The sequence below is a fragment of the Euleptes europaea genome, chromosome 14, assembly GCF_029931775.1.
Source record: "Euleptes europaea isolate rEulEur1 chromosome 14, rEulEur1.hap1, whole genome shotgun sequence".
NCBI lineage: Eukaryota > Metazoa > Chordata > Lepidosauria > Squamata > Sphaerodactylidae > Euleptes > Euleptes europaea.
Genome location: NC_079325.1, coordinates 31,201,978 through 31,229,962, shown reverse-complemented (window position 1 = coordinate 31,229,962; position 27,985 = coordinate 31,201,978). Strand labels below are relative to the sequence as shown.

The 27,985-nt window shown below is 46.8% G+C and overlaps 1 protein-coding gene across 1 annotated transcript; it reads left to right on the top strand.

Annotated features, from left to right (window-relative positions):
- Positions 1-13: 13 nt before the first annotated feature.
- RASSF2 (Ras association domain family member 2) lies at positions 14-21,612 on the top strand. The gene is made up of 10 exons (XM_056860591.1): positions 14-95; positions 2,544-2,619; positions 3,129-3,280; positions 4,494-4,582; positions 11,092-11,252; positions 13,135-13,236; positions 14,612-14,663; positions 16,662-16,783; positions 20,950-21,047; positions 21,528-21,612. The coding sequence occupies exons 1-10, from the start codon at positions 37-39 to the stop codon at positions 21,595-21,597; spliced, it is 981 nt and encodes a 326-aa protein (XP_056716569.1). The 5' UTR covers positions 14-36; the 3' UTR covers positions 21,598-21,612.
- Positions 21,613-27,985: the final 6,373 nt, after the last annotated feature.

Genomic DNA, 27,985 nt, shown 5'->3' with positions numbered 1-27,985 from the left:
TGTTTTAAACACAGGTCCTAATGAAAGACTCTGAGGATGGACTACAGCAGCGAGATACTCTTGGTCCCTTGTGGAAAAGAGAAATACATTTCAAAGTAAGTCAGTGGGAGAGACAGATCTTCAATTTTTGCAACTGGGGATATATTTGTCATAATCCCTTGGGGACATTGTCTGGTTTTTGTTTGTGTGTGCACCTGTGATGGAAGTGGAGATGGATGTTTGCAAGTCATGAAGTGGTGGATGCAGGGGAAATGAGGACAGGCACAGAATGAGCTGCAGCTGTTGCCATGCAATGGGCGGGAAGGTCCTTGAAAAAGCAGGTCTGAAAAAGTCTCTTAAACAAGTGAAGATGCTAGTGGGAAGCTGAAGGGAGGTGTCTTTGTGAAAGAGCATATTCCAGCAGGAATCATAGAGTTGGAAGGGGCCATACAGGCTGTCTAGTCCAACCCTCTGCTCAACGCAGGATCAGCCTAGAGCAGTGATGGCGAACCTTTTAGAGACCGAGTGCCCAGACTGCAACCCCAAACCCACTTATTTATTGCAAAGTGCCAACACGGCAATTTAACCTGAATACTGAGGTTTTCGCTTAGGATAAACAACTTCCCTGGACTCCCTGCTGGGCAGCGGGGAGTCCAGGGAAGGGGGCAGGGCCTTTGAACTGCTCCACGCTGCCTGCAAAAACTGCATTAGAACAAAAACTGCATTAGACCTAATATAGATGGGAACCAGACATCCATAGTGGTACCTTCACATTCAGAGGCAGTCTACCAGTTGTGGGAGGGCTGTATTCTCCATTCTTGAGGAAGTCCTGGAGAGACCTAGCAGGCATTTGCTGGAATCAGGAAAGTTTTCAGGGAGGGACGGAGGGAGGAAAAGGAAAGGAAGAAAGGAAGGAAGAGCTTTCTGGCCAGGGAAGGAAGGGGGCTTCTGGGCTGGTGAGTAGGGCGGCAGCCACCTCGTGCGCCAAGGAAAGGGGGTTTTGGTGGGGAAGGGGGCTTCTGGGCCAGCATGAGAGGCAGCTGCAGCCTCGCAAGCTGAGGAAAGGGGCTTCTGGCGGGGGGGGGAGAATGAGGCTTCTGGGCCGGCGCGCTGCCACCTTGCGCGCCCAGGAAAGGGGTTTTGAAGGGAGAGGGGAAAGGGGGCTGCAGGGCAGCTGCCTTGCGACCCAGGAAAAGGGTTTTTGCCCATGGAAGGCACCGAGGGAGAAAGGGAAGGGGGCTGGAGGGCCGGCTCGCGAGGCGGCAGCCGCCTCGTACGCCCTGCAAAGGGTTTTTTGGCCAGGAAGGGGGGGAGGGAGAGGGAGAAGGGGGCTGGAGGACGACAGCCGCCTCGTGCGCCCTGCAAAGGGTTTTTGGCCGGGGAGGAGGGGAGGGGGAGGGAGAAGGGGGCTGGAGGATGACAGCCGCCTCGTGCGCCCTGCAAAGGGTTTTTGGCTGGGGAGGGAGAGGGAGAAGGGGGCTGGAGGACGACAGCCGCCTCTGCGCTCTGCAAAGCGGTTTTTGGCTGGGGAGGAGGGGAGGGAAAGGGAGAAGGGGGCTGGAGGGGACAGCTGCCTCGTGCGCCTGCAAACGGTTTTTTGGCCGGGGGAGGGAGAGGGAGAAGGGGGCTGGAGGGCGGCAGCCGCCTCTGCGCTCTGCAAAGGGGTTTTCGGCCGGGGAGGGGGGGAGAGGGGAAAGGCTGGGCGGCGGAGAGTCCAGGGAAGGGGGCGGGGCCTTTGAACTACTCCGCGCTGCCTGCAGGCAGCGCAGAGCAGTTCAAAGCTGGCGGCTGGGAGTGCAGGGGCCCCGCCGCCCAGCTGAGCCGTGCGTGCCAGCAGAGAGGGCGACGCGTGCCGGAAATGGCACGCGTGCCATAGGTTCGCCAACACGGGCCTAGAGCATCCCTGACAAGTGTTTGTGCAGCCACTGCTTGAAGACTACCATTGAGGGGGAACTCACTGCCTCCCTAGGCAGCTGATTCCACTATAAAACTACTCTTCCTGTAAAAAAAAACTTCCTAATGTCCACCCAGTACCTTTCCGTTGGGAATTTGTACCCATTATTGCGAGTCCTATCCTCTTCTGCCGACAGGAACAACTCCCTGCCCTCCTCTAAGTGACAGCCTTTCAAATACTTAAAATAGAGCAGTCATGTCCCCCCTCAACCTCCTCTTCTCCAGACTAAACATTCCCATGTCCCTCAGCCTTTCCTCGTAGGCCCCTGATCATCCTCATCACTTTCCTCTGCACCCACTCCATCATGTCCACATCATTTTTAAAGGGAGGCCTCCAGAAGAGGAAAAGCTCTTAGCTGCGCTTGGTTTCCAGCACCTGCCTGAGCATTTTGCTTAACCAGTCCAAGAGGCCTTCTACTTTCCATTAATTTGTAGGTTGTGTGTTTTGGCCTTGAGTGGGGAGGGTGGCACATGGGCCGCCAGAGTATGGTTCTGTATTAAGTCCTTAATCCTCTGGGTGCAGTCCTCTATCCTGGATGGAGGTACACAAGCCCAGTGATGCTTACCAGGAGGGTATCCATTCTCCATTTGCTTCTTCTGCCCCCTTCCAGAAATGAGTTGCTGCTACATTTGAAGACATATAACTTGTACTATGAAGGTCAGAATTTGCAGCTACGGCACAGAGAGGTAAGAGAGAAATCCCCTTTCTGGACTTGACCCGAAGGTAACATCACACAGTGTGCTAAAACATAACAAAGTTAAAATTATTTGCAATCCAAAGTCTGTCCCAGTCTGGGGTCTTACATTATACAGATTGAGAACATGCACATAATTTTTGATTATATGCAACTGACTCTGCAACTTTTACTTTTTTATTTGTATAATTGAGATGTGCTGTTACTAGACATGAGGAGCAGAAGTGACCTCTGCAAGGTACTAGAGCCGATACCTCCCAATCGGTGAAATCAGCACACGTAGAGGGGGAGCAGATGTGGGTCCATCTCATAAGCGGTGGTTGCACTGAGATGAGGCCAGCATGCTCATATCTGCTCCCCCCATGCACACTAATTGACTGTGCAGAGGTGCATGTAGAAGGCTGCTATGAAAATGGGGGCAGCTTTGCAGAGTATCTTTATAACAACCCCCTTTTAAAATCATTCACAAGCTTCACTCTTTCTCTTCTCTCTCCCCTCCAGGAAGACGGGGAATTCATAGTGGAAGGCTTATTGAACATCTCCTGGGGGTTACGCCGGCCAATCCGCTTGCAGATGCAGGATGACAACCAACGCATCCGTCCCCCACCATCCTCCTCCTCCTGGCACTCTGGCTGCAATCTGGGGGAACATGGGTCAGTGCAGGATGCATATGTATGGACTAATTTTTTTGGTATCCAGATGCCCTCAGACAGGCTGGAGGCATGTTACAAGGGCCGCGCAGGTGTCGCTGCCAAATTTTTAAAGGAATGGCAGCTTTGGAAGGGGGGCATTTTCTGCTGCAAACTTCTCTTCTTCCTGTAGGATCCCAGTTGAGCACACAGCTACATGGCTGTGCTGACGGTTACCATACCATAACCATCTCTGCTGTCACAGACGTTGATTCATTCAGCTTCTGATGCTCTGTAATCTAAATGATCACAGGCTGCAGCATAAATAAGAGTACAAAAATAAATGCTCTGTGGCCGACTCAGTCGCTTCTGCTATTGCCACAGTCTGTTGCTAATGTTGCATGGAGCCATTCTATGCAGTACGCATAGAGTTCTGGACTGCACCACATTAGGGTGAAGGAGATTGTACTTTGAAATGCTCATTGCATTTGCAAAGAACCCATTTTTGCATGTAGTAAATGAACACATCAGGGAGAGAAGCTTCAATTAACCTTCTCCCTGATGAGATGATTTATTACACGGTCGGGAGGAGTTTTTTTAAGCATGGGAGAGCCTGAGCCACCTCTTCCCACTATCTGTTTCTGTGCTGAATGCTTCAGAGTTTAACGCTGATGCTGGTCTTGAGTAGCTTTCCCTTTAGTCTTTCCCTGTGTAAACCAGGAAGGTCCAGTGGCAACTTGAAGACTCTCATTTTCTTTTTCTCCATAGGTATGGTAGGGTTGTCAGCTCTGGGTTGGGAAATACCTGGAGATTTTTGGGGTGGAGCCTGAGGCGGGTGGGGTTTGGAGAGGGGAGGGACTTCAATGCCCTAGAGTCCAATTGCCAAAGCGGCCATTTTTTCCAGGTGAACTCATCTCTATCAGCTGGAGATCAGTTGTAATTGCAGGAGATCTCCAGCTACTACCTGGAGTTTGGCAGCCCTACGGTATGGGCTGGTAACTGCTGCAGATGTTGCTGGGGTTGTTAAGCTGAAAGTGTGGGGAATCCATTGTTGGAATGTTATTTTAAATACATTCCATAATGACTTAACATGCTGCTCATGCAAACAGACCATTGGCTTGAGCAGCAGGTCAGGTGATTGTGGTACAGTCTGCACTGACCTTTGGTGCGAACGAAGGAAGGTGGGGGTCCCCACAGAATCACTAACTGTTGGGTTCTTTGTATGACTCATGATCAGGTCTGTGATAAAACCCAGTACCTTGCCGGACATCCAAGTAACCGATGCTGAGCCCTCGACCGATGGTGACGAAACAGACGGTGCAGTTGGTAAGGCAGGAGGAGCCACAAATTCCCGGGGGTGGGAACCTTGCTGGTGATCGGCAGTTGGGTTTCTGTCACATTTTCATCCCGTTGTTCCTCCAAGGAACTCAGAACAGTTTACATCAGGGGTCCCCAACATGGCCCCATGGAGCCCACCAACACCTTTTCAGGTGCCTGCCAACTTTTAGGAAGTGGGTGGGGCCAGGTAGGGCTTTTGCCCAGCAAGGATTCTGATTGACTGCTAGAGATTTGTTGGCTGTGCAGATTTTTAAAATGTTGTTTTGGCAGCAGCTGCCACCACAGCACAGGATCTGTACTGTGTTACTGAAGTTGAGCTGTGGCAGTCATTTTGTGGCTGGTCCGCCTCCTGTGACAGCCATTGTATAGGAGCCGTTTTGTTGCTGCGCCCACCATGCTGTGTCACAATTCCAGATGTGCCTGTGGGCTGAAGAAGGTTGGGGACCCCTGGTTTACATGGTTCCCTCCTACTCTATTTTGTCTTCACAACACCCTTGTGAGGGGGGTGAAAGACAGAGAATGTGTTTTATTTGTTTGTTTGTTTGTTTATTGTATTTGCATCCCACCCCCTCTCCTGGCCAAAGCCAAGCTCGATGCGGCTTTGTGTTATGACTGGCCTGAATCCACCCTTAAAGTGAGATTGGAACTCTCCACCCGAGAATTATTTTTGCATTATGTCTCAAAGAATGCAGTTCTGCTCTTAGGAACCAGCCCTCTGTTACAACTCTAATCCAGCATAAAGACCAGGCAAATAAGAGCTTGGCTCAGTTTCCTGGGGTCCCTGTTGAGTTCTGCAGTAATTTGGATGCCATATTTGAGAGGGGTCAAAGCAGACCCCTATCCCGGGGATGACCAGGTGCAGTTTCAGCCCCCACACCAACAGCATCCCTCAAAGGAAATCATTTACTTTCTACCTACTATAGAAGTGAATCGTTGCCTGCAGATTGGAGGAGGTGAAGCTGCTTCATACCATTCATTCATTCATTCATTCATTCATTCATTCATTCATTCATTCATTCATTCATACCAAGTTAGACCTTTGGGTTATCTAGTTTAGCGTTGTCTACTCTGACTGGAAGCAGCTGTCCAGTGTTTTGGGCAGGGAGAGGCTATTCTGAACACCTGCTTCCTGAGAGTCTTTCACTGGAAACACCAGGGACTGAACCTCGGGATTTCCTGTGTGTAAAGAAAGCACCCCACTGCTGAACAGAGCCGTTTCCATCCCGTTACCAGTCAAAGGGGGGGGGGGAAATCATAGGCTTAAGGGGCAACGTGAATGTGTGGAGGGGAACCCACACTTAAGATTTTAGCAAGGCAGTGGGGAGATTGTATGTAGGGGCTGTGACACACATCCTGTGGGTTTGAAACATCCTGCCATTCTTATGCAGAGGAGACACAGCCGAACAGATCTTGCTTTCTTCCTTTCTGAGTTCATGTGACCAGCATCCCCCCTCCCCGCCGCCACCCTGCATGGGCTGCTGAGGAACTCGCACGGCTTCCCTTCCCCTTGGCAGTGCGGCCCTCGCCTCTTTAACAAGGGAATAACAGCCGTCATTGTTAAGGGCGGTTACCATGGGGAAATAAACATTTTCAAGATGGGCCACCCCTCCGTGAGCAGAGAGCAGCCTTCCTGTTCAATAAAACAGAAGGGGGGGTGGAAACTTCACAGGGATTTAAAGGCTTTGTGCAATCTGAGCTGATCCCTGTCATTTAAAAAAATAATAATAAGCAGGGCCCACCCCTCAAGGATCAAAGCCACAGCATCAGTGCTAGTCAAAGAAGCAGAAAGGGAGTGTGGCTGCATGTCACTCCGAGTAGCAAAAGTTTGAGATGTTGGGTGCAAACATTCGAGTCACGTAGGGTTCAGGAACAGAGTGTGTGTGTGTGTGTGTGTGTGTGTGTGTGTGTGTGTGGGAAGAGCACAGTGTCATAATAATTCATTTCTGTACTGGGGTGGGTTCCTGCTTCTGAGTGAATATGTCTGGCCCTTCATCCCCCCCCCCCCGGGCATGTTTAGCATGATTGTGGACATTTATGGGTCTTGTGACTGAAATTCCTGGTTCTTACTACACAGACTGCTCTGGCTTGAAATTTTCCGCCGCAGCACGGTTACCACACCCACCTTATTTGCCGCTGAGCAGTTTACTGGCTTCAGGTTGCAGACAGAAGGCTAATGAGAACCTTCAAGGGTGCTCTTCTGCCTGACATACTGCCCTCAATAAGCCTCTGAGCAAGCTGGGATCTGACTTCACCATCTTCAGAATGTGCTCAATCGTTCCACGCTACAACAGGATTCAATACATAACATAAAAAAATAAAAATCCGTTACTAGATTCGATGGTCCTTAAGAATTATTTTTCACCCCTTGCACAGATGTACGGAGGCCCCCCTGCGGCCCATGACAGTTACCCCACAAGTTCATCTTGCCTCTTCCGTTATTCATGGGATGGTGGAAGCTCAGACAGAGGAAGCCGGGCTTGTTTCCCGTCCCTCTCTACACTCTTGGCATTTGGCTGGTGCTTAGAACAGAGGATGCCCTCTTGACAGTGGGACTACCTCTTAGGGACGTTGTAGGGGCAAGTAGAAGCTATGCTAGGAATGGAATCTTGGGTCTCTCTGCCATCAATGTGTGGTCTGTGTCCATTAGCTTTAGGCCCTTCCCTTTGTATCTCCTGCTACTGAAATGTAGATTAGCAGCTCCGTGGGGCAGAGACCTCTCTCTTTAGCTTATGAGGGTCACCGTTATTAAGGGCATTGCATAATCATTCATCGCAGTGAGGCTGAGGCCCCAAAGCAACACAGCTACTGCCTTTCTGCTATCTCCTGATTGCCATCGGTGAGATTCTTTCCCACATCCTCTTCTAAGGGGCCACGCCCTCCCCTCCCTGTTGTGGGGCAAGTGCCACGTTGCCACTAATCCGAATCGCATGTATATGTCAACTGCTGCAAATCCATGAATACAGATGGCGGCGATTGTACTTGCTGACAGAAGCTGCATGTACTGAAAACACAGATCTAACTGGAACATATATCTAAATGGCTTGCTTTCCACAACGGAGCACTTTTCATGTGGCTTCAAATGCCTCACAATGTTTTTTTCTTTCGTTTTAGCAATTGGCAGAAAAATATAACCTGATCATGCATTTTTGGGGTCAATGGCCATGCTTCAGTAAGGTGGCTTTTTTTGGAAATGGACAGTGTTGAAACCCCTGTATGCCTCAGTGGCGTTCTCCCTGTGTTTCATCCAAGGAACTTTCTCAGTTCTGGCAAGTTGATGCTGTTTGGAGAGTCTTTGGAGTAGTCTCCATGATTGGTGGGCAGAGGGGAATGAACAAATGTGAAGGGAGGGAGCAGTCAGGTGTGTACGAAGGTTTCTCAGAGAGTTTGCCCAACTCTGGCTTTTTTGGCAGGATCTGGCCGTCTGAATTAGGGCCTCTGGTGTTCAGTGCTGGTTCTCTATCTCTGAGCTGCGCCCCCCCCCCCCCATTCAGGATCATCTCAAGGTGACTACCGCTGATTGTTTAGTTAAAAGAAGAAAGGAAACTCTTGTCTAGCAACTTCTTACTTGGCCTGCCTTTCCTCCACTCCTCATAAGCAGTAGTTAGGATGTTTTCAATCAACAGGGCATAGTGGCTCAAGTGTTGAACACTTGGGTTCAAATCGCTGCTCAGCCATGAAAGTTACTGCAAGAAACTGGGCTGGTCAGATTAGCCTACCTCACAGGGTTTATATACCCCCTCCCACCCACACATATATTTCCCTGCACTCTTTGGTGGAAGGCAGACTACAACTGTGATAACTGGAGTCAACTGGGAGGATGCTTGTATGGCAGGGTGTGGGTTCATGAACCCATGAAGCTGCCTTATATGAAGCCAGACCATTGATCCATCTAAGTCAGCACTGTCTACTCTGACTGGCAATGAATCTCCAGAGTCTCAGGTGGAGGTCTTTAACATCACGTACCACCACCCTCCCCTGCTCTGGCCTTGTTTTGACCCCCACAGGCATTTAAGATCTTCTGTATTGTGTGTGGGGATGCCTTAATGATGGGGGGACAATCCTGGTGTTTGTGGCTTATGAGAAGAGAGAGACCCCCCCTTCCAAAAGACCCATCAGCCACATGCTGAATGTTGACTACTAAAATTAAAAAAAAAAAGCCAGCTTGTTTGGGGTCTGAAACAGGAGCAGGTGCGGGAGGGCTGCCACACGGTGTGATCTAAAGTTGAAGCATGAGGTTAAGGAGCCCATTAAAAATGGATTAAGGGGGATTTAATTATATTTTGGGTCCAAGCCATGCGTCCCTGAGGAGCTCTGCAGGCATGGTTTGCTTTCCCCACCCTTAGTTAAAGGATTAAATTCTTCTGCAAAAGCCATTTGAAATCCAGTTGCCGCCTTTTTAATCTGGGAAATGGTGCGCAGGCCCTCTCAGCGGGGCAGGACAAGTGTGGAGCGGAGGAGCTTGTCGTGACCCCGTCTGAGCCTCTGGTAGCATCATGTTGTTTGAATGATGGTGTGGGCGTTGCAAAACAGGCCTACGTCAGTTTTCATTTTCAGAGAGAATTTGGCGGTAGTGAGAGATGTATGTGAAGTTCCTTTTGGCCTTGTACGTGGGGCGTCACGAATGCTGGGACACTTCCAAAATAACCTACAAAGCTGAAATGTGTTGCTTGTTGTGAGAGGATCCAAGAATGGCACTCTGAAGAGACCTTGTCTACATATTCGACAGAATGAGGTGATAGAACGTGCTTTACCACTTCAGGCTACCTGTGGGCAAAGCCACATTTGTGAGTTTCCCCACATAAAACAGCTTCCTGCAATTTTTTTAAAAAGACTAGCTCTTCAGGGAGAGAGGTTCTAGTTTAGCTAGCCCTTGGCGTGCTGTGATAGTTTCCCACATAGGGGTCGTTGAAGGAAAATGTGATTTTGCCCCCTTCAATCCAACATGGTGCTGGTCCATTCTACCTCTTCAGGCACGCTGCTGCCTCATTACTACCTCATCCTGCTCCAAGCCTAAACCAGGCCTTTAATGTAGATAGTTAAAATCTAATGCATGTGGCACTCCAGCACAAATAGGGTTGCCAACCTCCAGGTACTGGAAATCCCTATACAGGAAGGTTATTTATCAGTACACAGCCACATTAATAACCTTCCTGTATAGGGATTCCCATAACCTTATTTCAGTTCACCTCTTGTTTATAGAACCTCCAGGTACTAGCTGGAGATCTCCTGCTATTACAACTGATCTCCAACTGATAGAGATCAGTTCACCTGGAGAAAATGGCTGCCTTGGCAATTGGACTCTATGGCCCTGAAGTCTCTCCCCTCCCCAAACTCCACCCTCCTTAGGCTTCGCCCCCAAAATCTCCAGGTACTTCCCAACCCGGAGCTGGCAACCCTAAGCACAAAGGAAGCAAAAGCAGAAATGGAATGTCACCCAACCTTCCCCAAACTTGAACTGGCCTTCCAAGGGCAGTCAAGGATACGTGCCCTTGCCTGCAAAATGCAAGCGGAAATTTGTTGATATTTCCACAAAGCAGCATTCTCATTCTGTTGTTACACATACACACACCTGTGGTATTTCCTAGCTGTTTTCCTGCAACTCCTTTTTTGGGTTTTTTGTTTTTTAAAAACCTCAACCAGATCATATTTGAAACTAGGAGCAGAACAGATGGAAGCCGATTCAGGTGCTCAGGGCCTGCCCTCACAGAAAATGCTGACAACCTCAGTGCGCAAGACATGTTCTGTTTGTTCAGATGGAGCTCCTGCAACCTGAAGAGTGTATAAAAATGATGAGCTGACTGGCAACCCTAAATATTTCTCTGTGCCAGAGAAGCAGGACGGGGAGGGGCTGTGGCTCAGTGGTAGAGCATCTGCTTGGCATGCAGAAGGTCCCAGGTTCAATCCCCGGCATCTCCAGTTAAAGGGACTAGGCAAGTAGGTGATGTGAAAGACCTCTACCTGAGACCCTGGAGAGCCGCTGCTGGTCTGAGTAGATAATACTGACTTTGATGGACCAAGGGTCTGATTCAGCATAAGGCAGCTTCATGTGTTCATGTGGCTTTGTGTATGTGGCCCATAATTCACCATGTCCTACTGGGGAGCTTCTCAGAAGCCATTGGCCAGCTGTTGTTGGAAATGAATTGCTGGCAGGACCAAACCTTTGGTCATCACCTGCAGGGCTGTGTTTGTGTTCTTAAGACAGCTAGCCAGTGTTGTATAGTGAGAGTGTCATACTAGGGTCTGGGAGACCCAGGTTTGAATCCCTACTCTGCCATAGAAGCTTGCTGGGTGTCCTTAGCCCAGTCCCATGCTCTCAGCTGAACCTGCCTCACAGGGATGTTGTGAAGATAAGATGGAGGAGAGGAGAATGATGTGCTTTGGGTATAAATCAAGTAAGTAAATTAATAATGTCATCTGTCAGAGAGCGAGAAAGTAGGGGGGGCTGTGTTTAAAGCTTGACCGCAAAATGCACATTTTAAATTTCGTCTCTGTTTCAGATGCCAAAGACCTTAAGGCCCAGCAGGAGGATGCACCTCAGCTGATGCGCACACGAAGCGATGTTGGAGTGCGCCGCAGGGGGACCCTCCGCACCCCAAACGAACAGCGCCGGCTCAAGCGCCACCGTTTCTCCATCAACGGCCACTTCTACAATCATAAAGTAAGCCCAAATCTCTCCTCCTGTTTGGCAGTTGAGGTCTGCCTCCCCAGCCCTGGTCTCTGTGTCCCCACCTGCAGAGATGAGGGGGTTGGCAGCCAGGAGGGGCTTTTCTCACTGGGGGCCTTTGGAATCCTCTCCACCTTGAGGCTTGCCTGATGCTTACTATATTGTCTTTTAGGCACCGAGCCCAAACCGTTCTTCTCGCCTGGGCTTTTAACTGAAGGGGTATTTTATTTAAATCTTTTCCAAGCTGTTTTATGGTCTCTTCCAATCGGAGGGCTGTTTTGTGGGTATTTTTTAAAATGCTGCTCAATGTTTGTTTTGATGCCCCGGTTTGTTTTTAATAACTCCACCGATGAGCTCTGAGGTGTCCGAGTTGCTTTAGTTTGTGGCTGGACCCCAAGCAGGTGTAGGTGGTGAGAGGACGCCTGAGGGCCATCTGCCTACCAGTAATTTTTAAAGGCAAGCCCTGACCTGGATGGCCCAGGCTAGCCTGATCTCGTCAGATCTCAGAAACTAAGCAGGGTCAGCCCTGGTTAGTATTTGGATGGGAGACCACCAAGGAAGTCCAGGGTTGCTGTGCAGAGGAAGGCACTGGCAAACCACCTCTGTTAGTCTCTTGCCATGAAAACCCCAAAAAAGGGGTCGCCATAAGTCGGCTGCAACTTGATGGCACTTTACACACACACAGCTGGGGGGAAATGGCATGTTCCCCTTCCCCACGTTTTTAAAATATGTAGATAACATGCAATGAATTTCAACTTACATTACCGTCGATTGCACAGACCCACAGAATGTCGATGATGCTATATAAGCTGGCAATCGCAAAACTCCATAATAATGGTTTCAAAACAAACTACCCTTTCCCAGTATAACAAAGTGAATGGAGTGGGTGCAGAGGAGAGTGACAAGGATGATCAGGGGGCTGGAGACTAAGCTCTATGAGGAAAGACTAGGGGAGTTGGGAATGTTTAGTCTGGAGACGAGGAGGTTGACGGGAGTCATGCTTGCTCTCTTTAAGTATTTGAAGAGCTGTCACTTAGAAGAGGGCAGGGAGCTGTTCCTGTTGGCAGCAGAGGATAGGACTCGCAATAATAGGTTCAAATTGCGGGTGGAAAGGTACCAGCTGGATATCAGGAAAAGATTTTTACAGTAAGAGTTGTTCAACAGTGGAATCGGTTTTTATGTGAATAGATGTTCTTTTCATGTATAAATATATTTGGTTTACCTTAACAATGACTACCTTTAGAGAAATTGACCATGGTTTATCTTTAATGCTATTTTATTCTTTACTCTCTTTTTTTCTTCTCATGTTAGCGGCTGTTTATTATGTTTAAGAATATATCAGATTGCTTCTTTATCGAGTAAAAATAGGAAACCAATATTTTGAATCATTTGTAGCAAGCATAATCTTTGTATTACGTGTGTACATTATTGATTGAGATAACATCGTTTATTGCAAACGGATGCAAAACTTCCCCCCTTCCCCTTTTTTCCTTTCTGTATTCCTTAAAAAACAATAAAAACTTTAAATAAAAAAATCCCAGTGGAATCGGCTGCCCAGGGAGATGGTGAGCTCCCTCTCACTGGCAATCTTTAAGCAACAGCTGGACAAACACTTGTCAGGAATGCTCTGAGCTGATCCTGCATTGAGCAGGGGGTTGGACTAGATGGCCTGTGTGTCACCTTCCAACTCTATGGTTCTATGATTCCTGTCTGCAATCTCAGTTTTTCCCTTTTCTATCTTGTAAAACTCCTGATCAGGCATCCTGAACGCTCTCCACATCTGGACGGTGCCACATTCCACCCCCCTTTCATTTCTTTGACATCCAGCAGTCCCGTCTTCTGATAGCCAGGGTGATCTTTCTCTTCTTTTCCTCAGACATCGGTGTTCACACCCGCCTATGGCTCCATCACGAATGTACGAATAAACAGTACAGTGACAACACCACAAGTTCTGAAATTGCTGCTCAACAAGTTTAAGGCAAGTTTTTCCTGTGATGTGCCTAATTCCTTTTGGCTCTTAAGGGCACTGGCCCAAGAAAGAGTGGGAAAATCCCCGTGGCAACTTCCCTCACCCTACTTAATCTAGGAGGGAGCTAGGCATAGCAAATAAGAGGGCAACAAAGAAGATTAAGTGGCTGGACCATGGGGATATGATAGAGGTTTATAAAATTATGCACAAGGAAGAGAAAGTGGATAGAAAGAACTTTTTCTTCCTCTTCCAATGGGCGGGGGGCACCTAGTGAAGTTGATAGAGAAATAGATTCAGGGCTGGCAAAAGGAAATACTCAACTTATTTTACTCAACTTATTTTATTTATCAATGAGTAATTAAATGGTGTAATTCACTGCCAGAGAATATAGTGATGACCACAGGCACAGACAACTTTAAAAGGGGATTACACAGATTCATGGAGTTTAGGTCTATCAGTGGCTATTAAGAAGAAGAGTTGTTTTTTATATGCCGACTTTCTCTACCACTTAAGGCAGAATCAAACCGGCTTACAGTCACCTTCCCTTCCCCTACCCACAACAGACACCCTGTGAGGTAGATGGGGCTGAGAGAGCTGTGACTAGCCCAAGGTCACCCAGCTGGCTTTGTGTGTAGGAGTGGGGAAACAAATTTAGTTCACCAGATTAGCCTCCACCGCTCATGTGGAGGAGTGGGGAATCAAACACGGTTCTCCAGATCAGACTCCACCGCTCCAAACCACTGCTCTTAACCACTACACCATGCTGGCTCTCATTAACCATGGTGACTAAAGGGAAACTCCATGTTGAGAGGCAGTCAGATTCTGAACCCCAGTGCTGAGAGGCAGCCTCAGAGGGAGGTCCGAGCCTCTGTGCTCTGTTGTCTATCCAGGGCCACTGTTTGGCTGCTCTGTGAAACAGGATGCTGGACTCGATGGACCATTGGTCTGATCCAGCAGGGCTCTTCTTAGGAGTTCTGGTGTGTAAGCCTTGCAGAAATGAATGGGAAATATGCAAGGCACGGAAACCTTTGTGCTGGATTCTGTTACATCGGTTGTGCCTCTCTTTGCTGCCCTTAGTGTCCCTGGAAATCTGCTGCCCGATGTGGCGAGTCTTCCCTTCCTTGCCTCATAACCGGGCTGCCTTTGGGTGACCTGCAGAGCGAAAGATCACAGCACCAGTCCGTTGAGAAATGTGTGAGCTGCTTTGCGTCTCATTGATCAAGAGAAAAATGGGACAGAAGTCTTTTAAATAAGGAAACATCAAGTGCATTAGCAGAAGTCCCCAGACGCCAGTGTGTTTTCATTGGGAACTTCTTTTGCAGGATAATCTAGGTAAATTAGGTGTGTCTAAATTGAAAGATCTCCTGTGTTTTCTTGTTTTCAGATTGAAAACTCTGCAGAGGAATTTGCCCTGTACATCGTCCACACAAGTGGAGGTGAGCAGCCAACAAGCGGGTTCTGGCTTAAACAGGGACTTTGGAATGAAGACTGGTGTTGTGCAGTGGTGGAGAGGGCAGGCTGTGATCCAGGAAGCCCCTGGCTCAGTTCCCACCCCTGCCATGCTCACTAGATGGCCTTAGGCCAGAACTAGATGTTTACAAGAGATACAGGGCTGCTTCCCAAAGCAGCATCTTTCCATCACATGAACACATGAAGCTGCCTTATAGTGAATTACCCCATGGGTCCATCAAGGTCAGTATTGTCTACTCCAGAGGTGTCAAACATAAGGTCCATGGGCCGAATCCGGCCCCTTGAGAGTTCTTATCCGGCCCACGAGCCAGCCAAGGCAGCAACCACGACCCCACTCTCGATATGGGCTGGTGAGGCATGGCTCAGACCAACCAAGTCATATTTATGTCATATTCGGCCCTCATAGGAATTGAGTTCAACACCCCTGGTCTACTCAGACTGGCAGCAGCTCTCTAGAGTCTCAGGTGAAGGTATTTCACATCACCTACAACCTAATCCTTTTAAATGGAGATGCCAGGGATTGAACTTGGGACCTTCTGCAGGCAAAACAGAGGCTTTTCCACTGAGCCGTGGCATCTTCCACCAATAAAAATATGCTGCGAGGTCACCTGCCCTCCCTTCCCCGTACACAGCAGCCAACGAAAGTGGGCAGGAAGCTCTGAGCATGATGATGTCATGTTGTCCGTTTTCTGCAAGGCTTGGTCTTCATCTGCAGCACAATGAGAGAGTATGTTCCTGAGGTGCCAGAGCGGGCGCTGTACCCTTTTGGACCGCAAGATGGGAAATGCATTGTTTGACTGCTCTTTCACTGAAAAGTCTCCTTGCAAGTAGAAAAATTAGCACAGCAGAAAAAAGGATCCTTTGAGCCTGTAATGCTAATCCCCTATCTGGAGGGAGCTTTCATTACTATTCTAAATAGGCAGGAGAGGAGAGAAGGCGGCATGGTATAGCCCAATCTCGGAAGCTAAACAGAGTCAATACTTGGAGGGGAGACCACCAAGGAAAGCTCTGCAAAGGAAGGCAACGGCAAAATAGCTCTGCTTCTCACTTATCTGGAAAGCCCCTTGCTAGAGCTGCCATAAGTCAGTTATGACTTGATGGCATTTACATACGTAAAGAAGTAGGAGGCATTCACAACATGACTTTTTCGCCTGTTTTTTGGCTGAGCTTTACATTCCGTTCTGCTGTGCATGTAGACCAAGTCCTGTGAGCTAGAGAGAAAGAGACGTGAGCTTGCTCTTTATGGCAGGAGCAACACACCCTCCTCAGCAACAGCTTCTCTGATCACTCTTGCGTCTCCCCTGTCTTGTGGAAGAGTGGGGTGGAGTGCTCCCTTTGGGACAGGTAGGCCTTAGCCAGGGTCCACAAAGTTGCATGTCTTCAGTGTGGTTCTCCACCCCACCCTGCCCCCCTTAACAGTGGCTTGTGATGCATCCCAACCTCTCCATTTCCCAAGGGGTTTGCCATGTGGCAATCGGTGGTGGGGCAGCAGCTGCTGTTCAGAGAGCACATATGCAAAGCCCACTTGAGCTCATTGGTTCTTTGCATCCTGGCCTCAGCTGAGAAATCTCACTGTAATGCAAAAGAAATCTCACTGTAATGCAAAATTTGATACAGGACCTTTTCCCATGCTGCATTAAAACAACTTGCCTGCACCATGTCCTGGCTTCCCATCTTGCTGAGCTGAGCTCCTTGGGGACCTTTTTGTAGATCTCATGATTTTAGTAATGTCCACTCTGGCCATGATTTTCCAGGGCCTCAGGTAGAGGTCTTTCACATCACCTGATCCATTTAATTGGAGGTGCCAGGGGGTGAACCTGGAACGTTCTGTACACAAAGCAGATGCTCTTTCACTGAGCCAGGGCCCCTTCCCAATGAATGACTGTGGAAGAATTGAGTGGAGTCAGGAGTGTTGCCTTCTCCAGGGCCCTCAACGCCTTGATTTTGCTTCCTATTATACACAGAAAAACAAAAGCTAAAAGCCACCGATTACCCACTGATTGCGCGGATTCTTCAGGGCCCGTGTGAACAGATTTCTAAGGTTTTTTTGATGGAGAAGGACCAAGTAGAAGAAGTCACCTATGACGTGAGTTTATTTGCAATGCTGTGCTGTTTTACTTCCAAGGGTTTGAGTCAGAAATGAATGTTAGCAGGAGGGAGACTTATAGGGTTGCCAGGTCCCTCTTTGCCATTGGGAGGTTTTTGAGGCGGAGCCTGAGAAGAGCGGGGTTTGGGGAGGGGAGGGACTTCAATGTCATAGAGTCCTATTGCCAAAGCGGCCATTTTCTCCAGGTGAACTGATCTCTATTGGCTGGAGATCAGTTGTAATAGCAGGAGATCTCCAGCTTGTACCTGAAGCTTGGCAACCCTATTTACAAGTTTGTATTTGGGCCTTTTCTTTATTATTTGTGCTTCAGATCGAAAAAGAGCTGCCATTGCTTTGTAGAGGGCAAAGCAGGTCTTGCCCAGCCAGTCTTTGTGTATGTTTAATCAGCATCATGGCAAATATAATTTTCACTTTTTGTGTTATGTGCTAAGTGACAGAGAAGGGCATTGGTAGGGAAATACCTCTCTGCTGCCATCTAGTGACTAGATTACAGCCATTCTGTTTTGTATCAGTATTTTCAGAAACACAATAAGATGATCCGATTAGACTTTACACATAGAGAGAAAGTGGGCAGAAAGGTTTAAATGAAAATAGGACCATCCCCCACCTTTTCCCACCCTGTACTTGCTAAGCACAGCTTATCATTTTATGCAAAATGATGATGCCTGACAAAATCTGTGTCTGTTTGTGTGCTTTATGTGCTGTCAAGTTGCTTCTGACTTATGCTGGCCCTATGAATTAATGACCTCCAAAATGTCCTGTCATTGACAGCCTTACTCAGATATCACAAACTGAGGGCCATGGCTTCTTTGATTGTCAGTCTATCTCAACTTTTCTTAAAATTATTGTTTTTTTCCAGTGAGTCTTGACCTCTCATAATGTGACCAAAATGCAATAGCCTCAGTTTAGCCATTTTAGCTTCTAGGGAGAATTTAGGCATGATTTGATCTAAAACCCACTGGTCTGTCCTTTTGGCAGTCCATGGTATCTGGAAAACTCTTCTCTAACACCACATTTCAAAGGAATCCATTTTCTTCCAGTCAGCTTTCTTCATTTTCCAACTTTCTCATCCATACAAGGTAATGGGAAATACCATAGTTTGAATTATCTTGGTCTCCAGTATCATATAGTAGAATAGGAGCTGACCTAGTGTTTTTGTTGGTTTGTCCGTTTTACGGGGAGGGTCACTAATGGATTTCACAAAGTTTGCGGTAGCTGCAGGCTGGTCTCTTACTATTTTTAGAATTTAAATCTCAGGTGCCCCAGAAATACAAAGTCTTTTTAGTTTAGAAGAAGAGGAGGGGAGGTGGCACAGGTGAGGTCCATATGAAGGTCTATAAAACCCAGAATGTAGAGAGAATGATTTTTCTCTCTCCAGTTCTCTTAATACTAGAATTCAGGGATCATAGAACAAAGCTGAGTAGTAAAAAGCTCAGGACAGACAAAAGGAAGAATCCTTTAATGTGCTGAATGTGTTTCCATATTATGGCAAGCTGTTGCCAGAAGAGTCAGACAAAAGTGAGTTGGTTTTAACTTATTTATATATTTTGGCTTTTATGTATGGAAACTGCCTTTAGCCTATTTGCAAAAGTGATATATAAATAAATTAGTAGGGGGAAAAGAACTTGGTCTGATCCAGTAAAGGGGACTCTTGCATTATTTAAGGCATTTTGGGCTAAACTTTCCTCATAAGCAGAGCCATTCTGCTTAGAATGGAAAACCATTTATATTCATTTGTAGATATCCATGTCATATCTTCCACGTGTTGTCTTTCTCCCATGTGAGGCATTCAGAAAGTGCAGAAATGCAATTCTGTCATTGAGGGGAGACATGATAGAGGTCTATAAAATTATGCCTGGCATGGAGAAAGTGGACAGGGAGAAGCTTTTCTCCCTCATAATACTAGAACGTGGGCTCACCTGCTGAAACTGGAGGGTGAGAGATTCAGAACAGATAAAAGGAAGCATTTCTGCACACAGCACATAGTTAAATTGTGGAACTCCCTGCCCCAGGATGTGGTGATGGCTGCCAACTTGGAAGGCTTTAAGAGGGGACATGTTCATGGAGGAGAGGGCTATTCATGGCTACTAGTCAAAAAGGATTCTAGTCATGATGCATACCTATTCTCTCCAGGATCAGAGGAGCCTGCCTATTATATTAGGTGCTGTGGAACACAGGCAGGATGCTGCTGCAGTCATCTTGTTTGTGGGCTTCCTAGAGGCACCTGGTTGGCCACTGTGTGAACAGACTGCTGGACTTGATCGGCCTTGGTCTGATCCAGCATGGCTTTTCTTATGTCTCAAATTGCATACAATAGGATGTAGTCAGATCACTAGAAGGCATCACGTGAAATCATTGCAATAAAACTTCTTACTAACAGTGCCACCCTAGGCAGAGTTACACCCTTCTTTGTCCATGGATGGGGTATAACTCTGCTTAAGCTAGCATTGCAAGTCTCTTGCAAAATCTGTGCCAGAGCATTTTGCAATGGAAGTGCCGTCTTTTGGAGCGATTGTGTCTCCAGCTCTCATTCCGCCAGCCTCTTATCAGAAGCTGGCTGGGGGTATGCAAGGTGGTGCCTATATCCCAATCAGGAGTAGGGATTCTGCAACTCTGTTCTCCGAGGCTGAAACTGACATTAGGGTCTTGAGCTGCAGAGGTGGAAACTGGAGCCCGAAGTGGAGCATGTGGAAGATGACCAACCAAAGGGCTGAAGGCCAGGCTCCTGTAAGATTTCTATCTGGCCTAGCCAGTCTGGAGACTTTGCACTGTTCCCCCATCACAGAGTGTGATGTTGCACCACCTGCTTCCCTTCCACACCAGAGCAGGGCTTTCAGTTCTGAGCACAAAAAGTCCCAGGGATTTTCAGCAACCTCACAGCACCGAGCAATACAGAGGTCCCGTTTCCTGCTAAATTCGCTCAAGCAGCACAAGAAGGAATGTTTCTTGCCGGAACCAAGTGGTTCGAGTAGCACTTAATCATGGGAAGGGCACACAGCTCAGCAAAGTTTGGAGCCTTCCTCCAACCTAAGAAGCCTTTTTCCAGCTTAAGTGTTTTTTTTGGCCAGAAGAAGAGCCACTAAAGCTGGAGGAAAGCTCCTTACACTGGAGGAAGGCTTTCTACTTAGCTGAGCTGTGGTAGGATCCCTGCAAAGTGAGCCACCATTGGTTCCTTTCCTGGTTCTCCCTTGCTCCTGTGATTCATACACTAAGGTGTTTTATGCATGGTCGCTTTAACCTCCTTTATTCCCCATTTCAGCCAGGATCAAATTTTTCAGTATGCACGATATCTCATTCCTTGGAAGCTCAACGTTGTTTCAACACAAAACGAACCCGGCTTTTCCCATTCCTCTTCTGAATTAAACCGTTCATCCTGGCTCATTCCAGAGTCACAAAGCTTGCATACTCTGTTCTCGGGTTGAGCTTCCCCGCGCCATCACGCCCCACCCTTTCCCAACCCCCTCCTCAAAGCAGCATGTCGATGGTTAAACAGGGGAAAACAAAAGATTGGCTTCTCTCACAGCCAATCACAAAGCAGTGTGTAAAGAGGCGGGGATTCAAGTGCTTCTTCTACCTCAGCTCTTTCTGAACAAAAGAAAGTTTTTTTAAAAAAACGAGGCTTGGATTTCTCCCCCCCCTTCTTTCAGATAGCTCCGTTTTTTGTTTTTTCTTAAAATGCTTTTTTATGCGGCAGTTGGGTTTGGGGGGAAGGCAGTCTTCTCTCACGGGGAGCACTGTGAAGTAAGCCAATTACAGAACAGCATTTAAAGGGCTGGGACTTGATTTGAGCTTGGGAGACTGCTTTTCTGTATTCATGGCTCGATTAGGACACAGTTTCATCCCTGATCATTCAAGCCAATGCATACAGTTTTCCCCAACCTGGGTTACTTTAATGTGCGATGAACCCAGGTGCAAGCAGGGAGATCCAACCCATGCATAAAAGACCAAAGTCATGGGTACATCTCAAAATTCAGGAAGTTTTCATTTGTCTCATAGAGCACTCCTGAGCCTGCGAATGTTTGTCCAGCTCTCCTGTGCTCTCAGATGAAGAAGCAGAATGAAACCACTCCTGGCAAAATTCAGTACTTGAAGGAAGAGGTTGATTTCAAGAATTTTCAGCTGTTTTTCTTTTTCTTCTCCCACAGGTTGCTCAATATATCAAATTTGAAATGCCTGTCCTGAAAAGCTTCATTCAGAAACTCAAAGAAGAAGAAGATCGAGAAGTGAAGAAACTGAGACGCAAGTAAGTTCTTCCTTGCCAGGGAGATGGAACTAGTGGTTTCTAGTCCTCAAGGCAAAGAGTTTTACAAGTCCTTTGAGGCATGACAGCAAAGGACAGAATAGTTCTGGAAGTGTTTTCATGGGTAATGCTGAAAGTGCCTTCTGGCTTGATACTGCAGCATATTTTCTCAGAAGTCAGTCCTACTTTGTTTAAAGGCACTTTTTCTCAAATAAGCATTCTTAGGATCACAGCCTTAATACTTCTTTGCACTTCTTTGCACATGTGAAGAATGTCTTGAATGCCCAGGAACCAGTTATCTTCTGTTCAGAGAGGCATAGAATGGCAGGAACCCCGGACATGGTGGCTTAATTTTTCAAAACAGGCTTTCATCCTCTCACAGCAGCCAGTGTGAAAATCAATACTGTGTGATGCTGCCAGCCATTTTCCCCCCATTTATTTGCTGCAAACCAACCTGGCTCCTTTTGTGCAATTATTTTTAAGGTATTCGGTTCTGCGTGTAATGATTGAGCAACGATTAGAAGAGATCGCGGAAGGCCCAGCCACAATGTAAAGCCTCCTCCTTGAACCGTGCTAGAGCCTGGCGTCTGGAAGAGAGACTTCTCAAAGATTGCAAATGCCATGTTACAAGCAAAGAGGACAATTCCTCCCTGCAGCTGAGCTCGAAAATGGAACTTGCTTTGGCCACAGTCTCACCCTTGCTCCAGAAGGTGAACTCAGCAGTATCTGTAGGTGCTGAAGCGGTACACCTCTGAGGACAAAATGTGGGGGCATGAGCTTCAGAGGAAAGTCACCACTTCTGTCCTCTGCTGGTAAGGTTCCCAGAGGCATCTGACTGGATGCAGTGGGAAGCAGGGTACTGGGTTAGATGGTCTTCTGCATCTAATCCCAATGTTCTTAGGGGTCAGTTGGCCATACCTGTGTCTGTATACTGCCTCTTTGCTTGTCAAAAATTTCAGCCTGTCTTTCAAACCAAACTTTCTAGCTTAGGGAAAAAAGCTTGTTTGGTCACAATTAAGGTTTAGAAGGATGCTTACCCTGTTGGCCTTCTTTCCTCCCCTCCCCGAGTCATGCTTGCCAAGATCCAGCATGGTCCTCCAGTTTCTTCAGCAGCTCCTCGCCCCAGTAGGCTGCTGCATCTCCATTCAACCCAACTGTAGGCCACTGGGAATCCTCAAACACCTCCTGCTGTGGCATTGGGGCCTCTTGTTCTTTGCAAGCCTCCAAGGCAAGTTCTTCTGCTTTTTTTGGCAGAAATTCTGCCCCTAGTAGGCTCAGATGGTTGGAACTGACTAAGACTGCTTCCACCCACGTTGGATAATGCATTTTTGATGCATTTTAGCAATAATTTGCAATTGGATTTTCCTGTTTCATACATGGAAATCCAGTTGCAAACAATTGCTCAAGTGCATCGAGAATGCATTATCATTACTTAATGATACTGTTCATAAGGCCATGCATTATCCAATGGGCGTGAAAGCTGCCTAAATCTCAATCCCTTCCACAGATCCCCCCATAGCCCCTTTCTTTGAGAATAAACAACGGCTGAAAAGTCCAAGTGGAAAGTATGAGGCATTCATCTTGGCCCGAGAATTTGCTCCATTGGGTTGATTTTTACGTATGGCCAAGGTCATTCGACTGAAGGATGGCTCTCAATGAGTCATGGGGAGAGGTTCTGAATCGGTGTCACCGACAGCCAAGCCCAGGTGCCTGACTCCTTGCACTGCTAGGACAGGCTGCAGGCCGCAGGGGCAGTTGGCCTCACCTCCTCTGCTCTGCAGCACCATCATTGCAGGTGGCCAGAAGGTATCATTGCAACTATCAGCTCAACAGGAATGAGATGCCCCAAGAATCTAGTTGGGTTTCACCTGGTCTCACTTTGAGCAACTGGTTGCTCAGCACAATCTGAATTGTTGCTAACTGCCTGAGTCTACTGAACCTCTGATCTAGAAGAAGAAGAGTTGGTTTTTATGTGCCAGCTTTCTCTACCACTTAAGGGAGACTCAAACTGGCTTAAAATCACCTCCCCTTCCCCACAACAGACACCCTGTGAGGTAGGCGAGACTGAGAGAGCTCTAACAGAGCTGTGACTTGCCCAAGGTCACCCAGCTGGCTTCGTGTGTAAGAATGGGGAAACAAATCCAGTTCACCAGAATCCAGTTCACCTAGCAATCAGTTGCTGGTCTTTACAGTGATGTGGATTGCTTGAAGGGGGTTTGGGCAGGAAGAGAAGTCCCAACTTCCCCCATTTTATACCACATGTGGCTATTCCTCAGGAACACTGATATTCCTGGCCAGCTTCCTGGTTCTACACGTTGAATGCTGATGGTTGCAAGCTATTCAATGAGCTTGATAAAGGCTTGGGTCCCTTTGCTTAATTGCAGGAGGGTGACGGTTGAATCTTGAATCAGTTTAAACTTGAATATATCCGAGAGTGAACTGTAAAAACCTTGCTGTGAATCTCACCCTTCCTGTGGAAATCTCTTTACCCTGTAACTGCACTGATCCCTGAAAATGGTGGCCCTGGACAGGACTTGGATGATCAAAGAAAATCCTGATTGTTGAAATACCATTTTCAAGAACTTTTCTGCATTCTGTAGATATTAAGGCAATACCCAGGGCTGTTGGTGGCAGCAGATGCCAGTAGAAGCATACCTCTTGTTTAGCAATAAAAAGCAGTGTTCTTTTTCCCTTTTCTTTTTGTTTTAAAAAGCCAGAATGGAAGAATATGCAACATGACATGCAAATATGTGTGGGGGTGTGCACCGGTGACCCCAGAGGGCTTATTTTCCCCCCCCTCTCAATTTGTACTCTAAGTTGCTCTCCCCACCTCCACCGAGGACTTCCAGGTACACATTTACCCTCTGAAGTGGGGGTCTGCAACTTTTGGGAATAAAAGAGCCAAACTGCATTAAAATCCAGGACAAGAAATCAACAAAAAAGCCAGTACAAAGTCCATTGGCATAACTGAAACCATACAACTTTTAAACATTACTGATAATTGATATGTCAATCAGCCATGAAGTTTCTGCAGCCCAAACACTGGTGGTTGCAGGTTGTTTATTAGGAAATGGCACACACAGAGCCTTACAATAAATACTAAATACGTGCAGGAACATTGTGTGACTTCTAGTGCACTGGCATAAATCTGCATTTGGCTCGCACTGGGATTATTGGCAGCTGTTCACCTAACATTTCCCTTTCTGTAAAGCATCTTTAAGTAGTCCTTTAGCCTCATAATAAATCTTTGCCTGCCTTTCCCTTTGTTCTAGTATTCTCCTTGTCCCTTCCAATATACCTTACCATAAATATTCCATTTTCTTTTTGAAGAGCCTTATTTCATTCCATACTGAACCATGTATGGCTCGAGAGCCGTTAAGTTGTTGACCCCCTCCCCTCCTCTGGAACCCTGCTGGTTGTCAGAAATGTCATGGCAAGGAGTTGCAGCAGGAAAGCCACTGGGGGGGAATTGTTTTACCACCCCCTGACGCTCCTTGACCTAACAGAAGTGGCCCCCTGGATTTTGTTGCTGGCTTCCTCCTGTAACATGTCCCCCCCCACCCCCATTAGTTTGTGATCTCTGCATAATCTTGTTGACAAATGAATGATGTAGATGAAGATCTGTTTGTACCACCTAGAGAAGAATAGTCTTTCCAGTATGTTGTATTAGGGCTGTGATCATAAGCACACTTACTTGGGAAAGAATTTAATTGAGCTCCATGGGACTTACTTCTCACTCAGTCTACTTAGGACCAGTCTTTTGGTCTTCCTCTTGGCCCTCCAACTAACCCCATAACATCTTTTCACTTCTAAATTGCACTAACTTGATTGTAGATATTTTTCCTTTTCTGTTTCTTTCTAGTATTACCTATGCCAAATATCATACGCACAGGAAAATACCAGCAATAATTTATATATAAATAACATTATTTTTTAGAGAGATTTGAAAATAAACCAGCTTAAGAACAGGCCGACCTTTTTCCAGTGACTAGGGGTGTGTATTTGGCAAAGCCGAACTGGAAAAAAACACAGAAAAATACCTTATTGGTATTTTTCCGGGGGGGGGGGAAGAATCCCAAAAAATGGTGGCAATTTAAGGGAGCCGAAAAGTGGATCCCGAATAATACCAATTTTTTTCACTTCTGCATCGCTGCCTCTGAACTCCATGTAGGTCTCCGAGGCAGCAGGAGGTGCATAGCTGAACACTGGGCTCGCCCAAGGTGAGCCCAATGTTCATCTCCATGTCACCTCTGAGACCCACATGGAGTTTGGAGGCAGCTGGAATTTTTCGGGTTTGAATTTAATAGACCTGAAAAATTTTGAATATCTGAAAAAGCCGAACCCCTCATATGAGGATTCGGCTTTTTCTGTTTCTCCCCTCCCCCCAATTTCCAGGTCTATTAAACCCGAGCCTACAAAATACAGGGGGGAAATGGTACACACTCCTACCAGTGACCTGTTTGGAGATATCGGCAAACTTCTTTTGTGTAGGTCAAATAGCACAAATCTCTGCGCTTTTGATTGTTACTTTTACACTGTGTTGATCCAAATGTACATACTGTTCATTTCATGTTCTCACCTCTAGTCTTGTTTGTTTGCCCATGGATATAAGAAAGGAGTTGGACATGGTTTAAAACATATGTCTGATTTATGAAGAATGGTGTCAGAGTTCCAAGCAAATTTGGGTTCCAACGAAAGTCCGCTTGTAGATACAATTCAATATTGTAAAACTGTCTTTCATTGCCATGTCTGAGGGCTGGTTCACACATACATCACTTGATAAGTGGCAGCTGAATGTGTGAACTGGCTTGAAAAGCACAGGGTTAGATCCAGCCAGCTTGTGAACTGGCTTGAAAAGCACAGGGTTAGATCCAACCAGCTCCTATACTCAATCTTGCACAATCTCCCTCCTTATTATTCCCCTCACCCATCCCACATGTCTTGTCCATGCAGTTCCCATGAACCCCAGAATAGCCTTTTTGGTGAGCAAGATGCTCTTTTCCCTATTTCATCAACAGAAAAACTGGTTGGATACAAACCACAGTGTTTGAGTGGTCATGATCGATGGCATTCATTTGTTGATACTGAAGCTGTCGAGTGACTGAGCCACCGATGTGTGAACCAGGCTATTGTATATGAGATAGTTTTTAAAAAAGAGTTCTGCCTGAGCCAGCTTATTTGCACGTGCAGTTCCTCAGTTGACAGTAGAAAGCAATGAGCATAAATGAATCAGTCTTCAGTGTAGCCCCAGTCCCTTATTTTAAGGGACATCTTGAATGCAGACTATCGTATGAAGTGCTACATAACAGGAAAAAGGAACCACAGCTCCATAAAGTATCCTTATTGTGACATACTCCACTCAGCAAAATCTGAAGCCTCCCTCCAGCCTAAAGAGCCTTCTTCCAACTTAGGTGACTCTTGCACTGGTGAAAGAACCATTGTCGTTGCAGGAATACTTCTTAGACTGGAAGAAAGCGGCAAACATTGCTGAGTAAAGTGACGGGAAGCCAGTGAACGTCTCTTAGGCAGACACATCTGGGAGTGAGCCTTATCTCTGTAAATTGTAGCTCTTGGAGAATCTGCCCATGCTTGGAGGGGTAGGCCAAAGAGGTCCTGGTTGTCCAGTACTTGCTGGGGCAACCTACCCTACTTGGCCCATGATACTGGCTGTGTTTGCTGCAGGATTCATCTCCCAAGCATAGGTAACTGCTGTTTTGGATAGGACTGAGCACAGCTTTTGCTATGGATACAGTAATATGTGCGCCAGAAATGGCTTCTGTGGTCCACTTTATAAATACAGAAGTAAAGCTTTTTCTTGGAATGTACCATTTCAGGCTGTTTGAATGCACCCCTCCACCCCAAATAAAAGATATGTAGCAAAATAGCACATAAAGGAAACATGCTATTTTTGCATGTGAAGAGAGTTAGAGAAAAATGCAGACACAAAGGCCACATAGTTAACCCCGACAGCCCAAGTGGCACCGCTCAAGAAAAGCGTTGCTGAATGGCTAAATGGGCCTTGGTCTGCTGAATGTAGCAGCAGATTGGATGTGCTTTCCGCCTCTGCTCTTTTATGTAAAAGGATTTCATTGACGTTAGACAAGATCTCTTTGGAAAAAGAACCGTTTTATTAGAAACAGAGTTGGTATCCAGTTACTTCAGTCAAGTGAGCTGCAACATCAGATTCACATTAAGAAAAGCAATATTTTATTCTGGAGCAAGTTCTGTTTTTGTTTGTTTGCTTACAAATGTTGCAGTCTTCGGAGTCGCACAGAACTATTCATCATACTGAAAGGAAATTGTTTGAAGCTTTGCGCCTGCGGGGCTCTAAGCATATGAAATGCAAAAGTGTGTGGTATCTTCCCCCCTTTCCATTTTGAGCCTAGAACATCTGCTGTTTTATGAGAGAGCTAGCAATAAAAATGTTGGCTGGCGTTCCCATGTTAGTTTGCAGTACATGTTCAGAATTCCCATTTTAGATTTTAAAAAAAACTTTGCCAAGGTTTGTGTTTCAGGGGAAAACAACAACAACCCTGCAGTGTGGCAGAAGATCATGAGTCTGAGGATGCTTCATTGTTCGATACTATTCCATAACAGTTCAATAATAGTGTAAAGCACATGCATCTAGATTATTTTGTTGTAATTAAAAAAGCACTTTGTGAATAGAAATGCGCCAGTGGTGTTCGTGTCTGTTTAATTGCTCTTTTTGTTTATTTAATTGCTCTTTTTTTGGAGCAAAGACTCAAATTAAGGGTACAGTCTAAAACCGGGGCTAGGAGCCCTGGGAAGTTTGAGGTTATAAAACGGGGCGGGGGCAGCTCTTGAGTGGAGCCAGCCTGGCTAGCCATCTCATCTAGACCTTTGAACTGGCCAAGGCTTGGAGGGGAGGGGCTGTGGCTTAGTGGTAGAGTAAAGGTCCGAGGTTCAATCCCAATCAACTC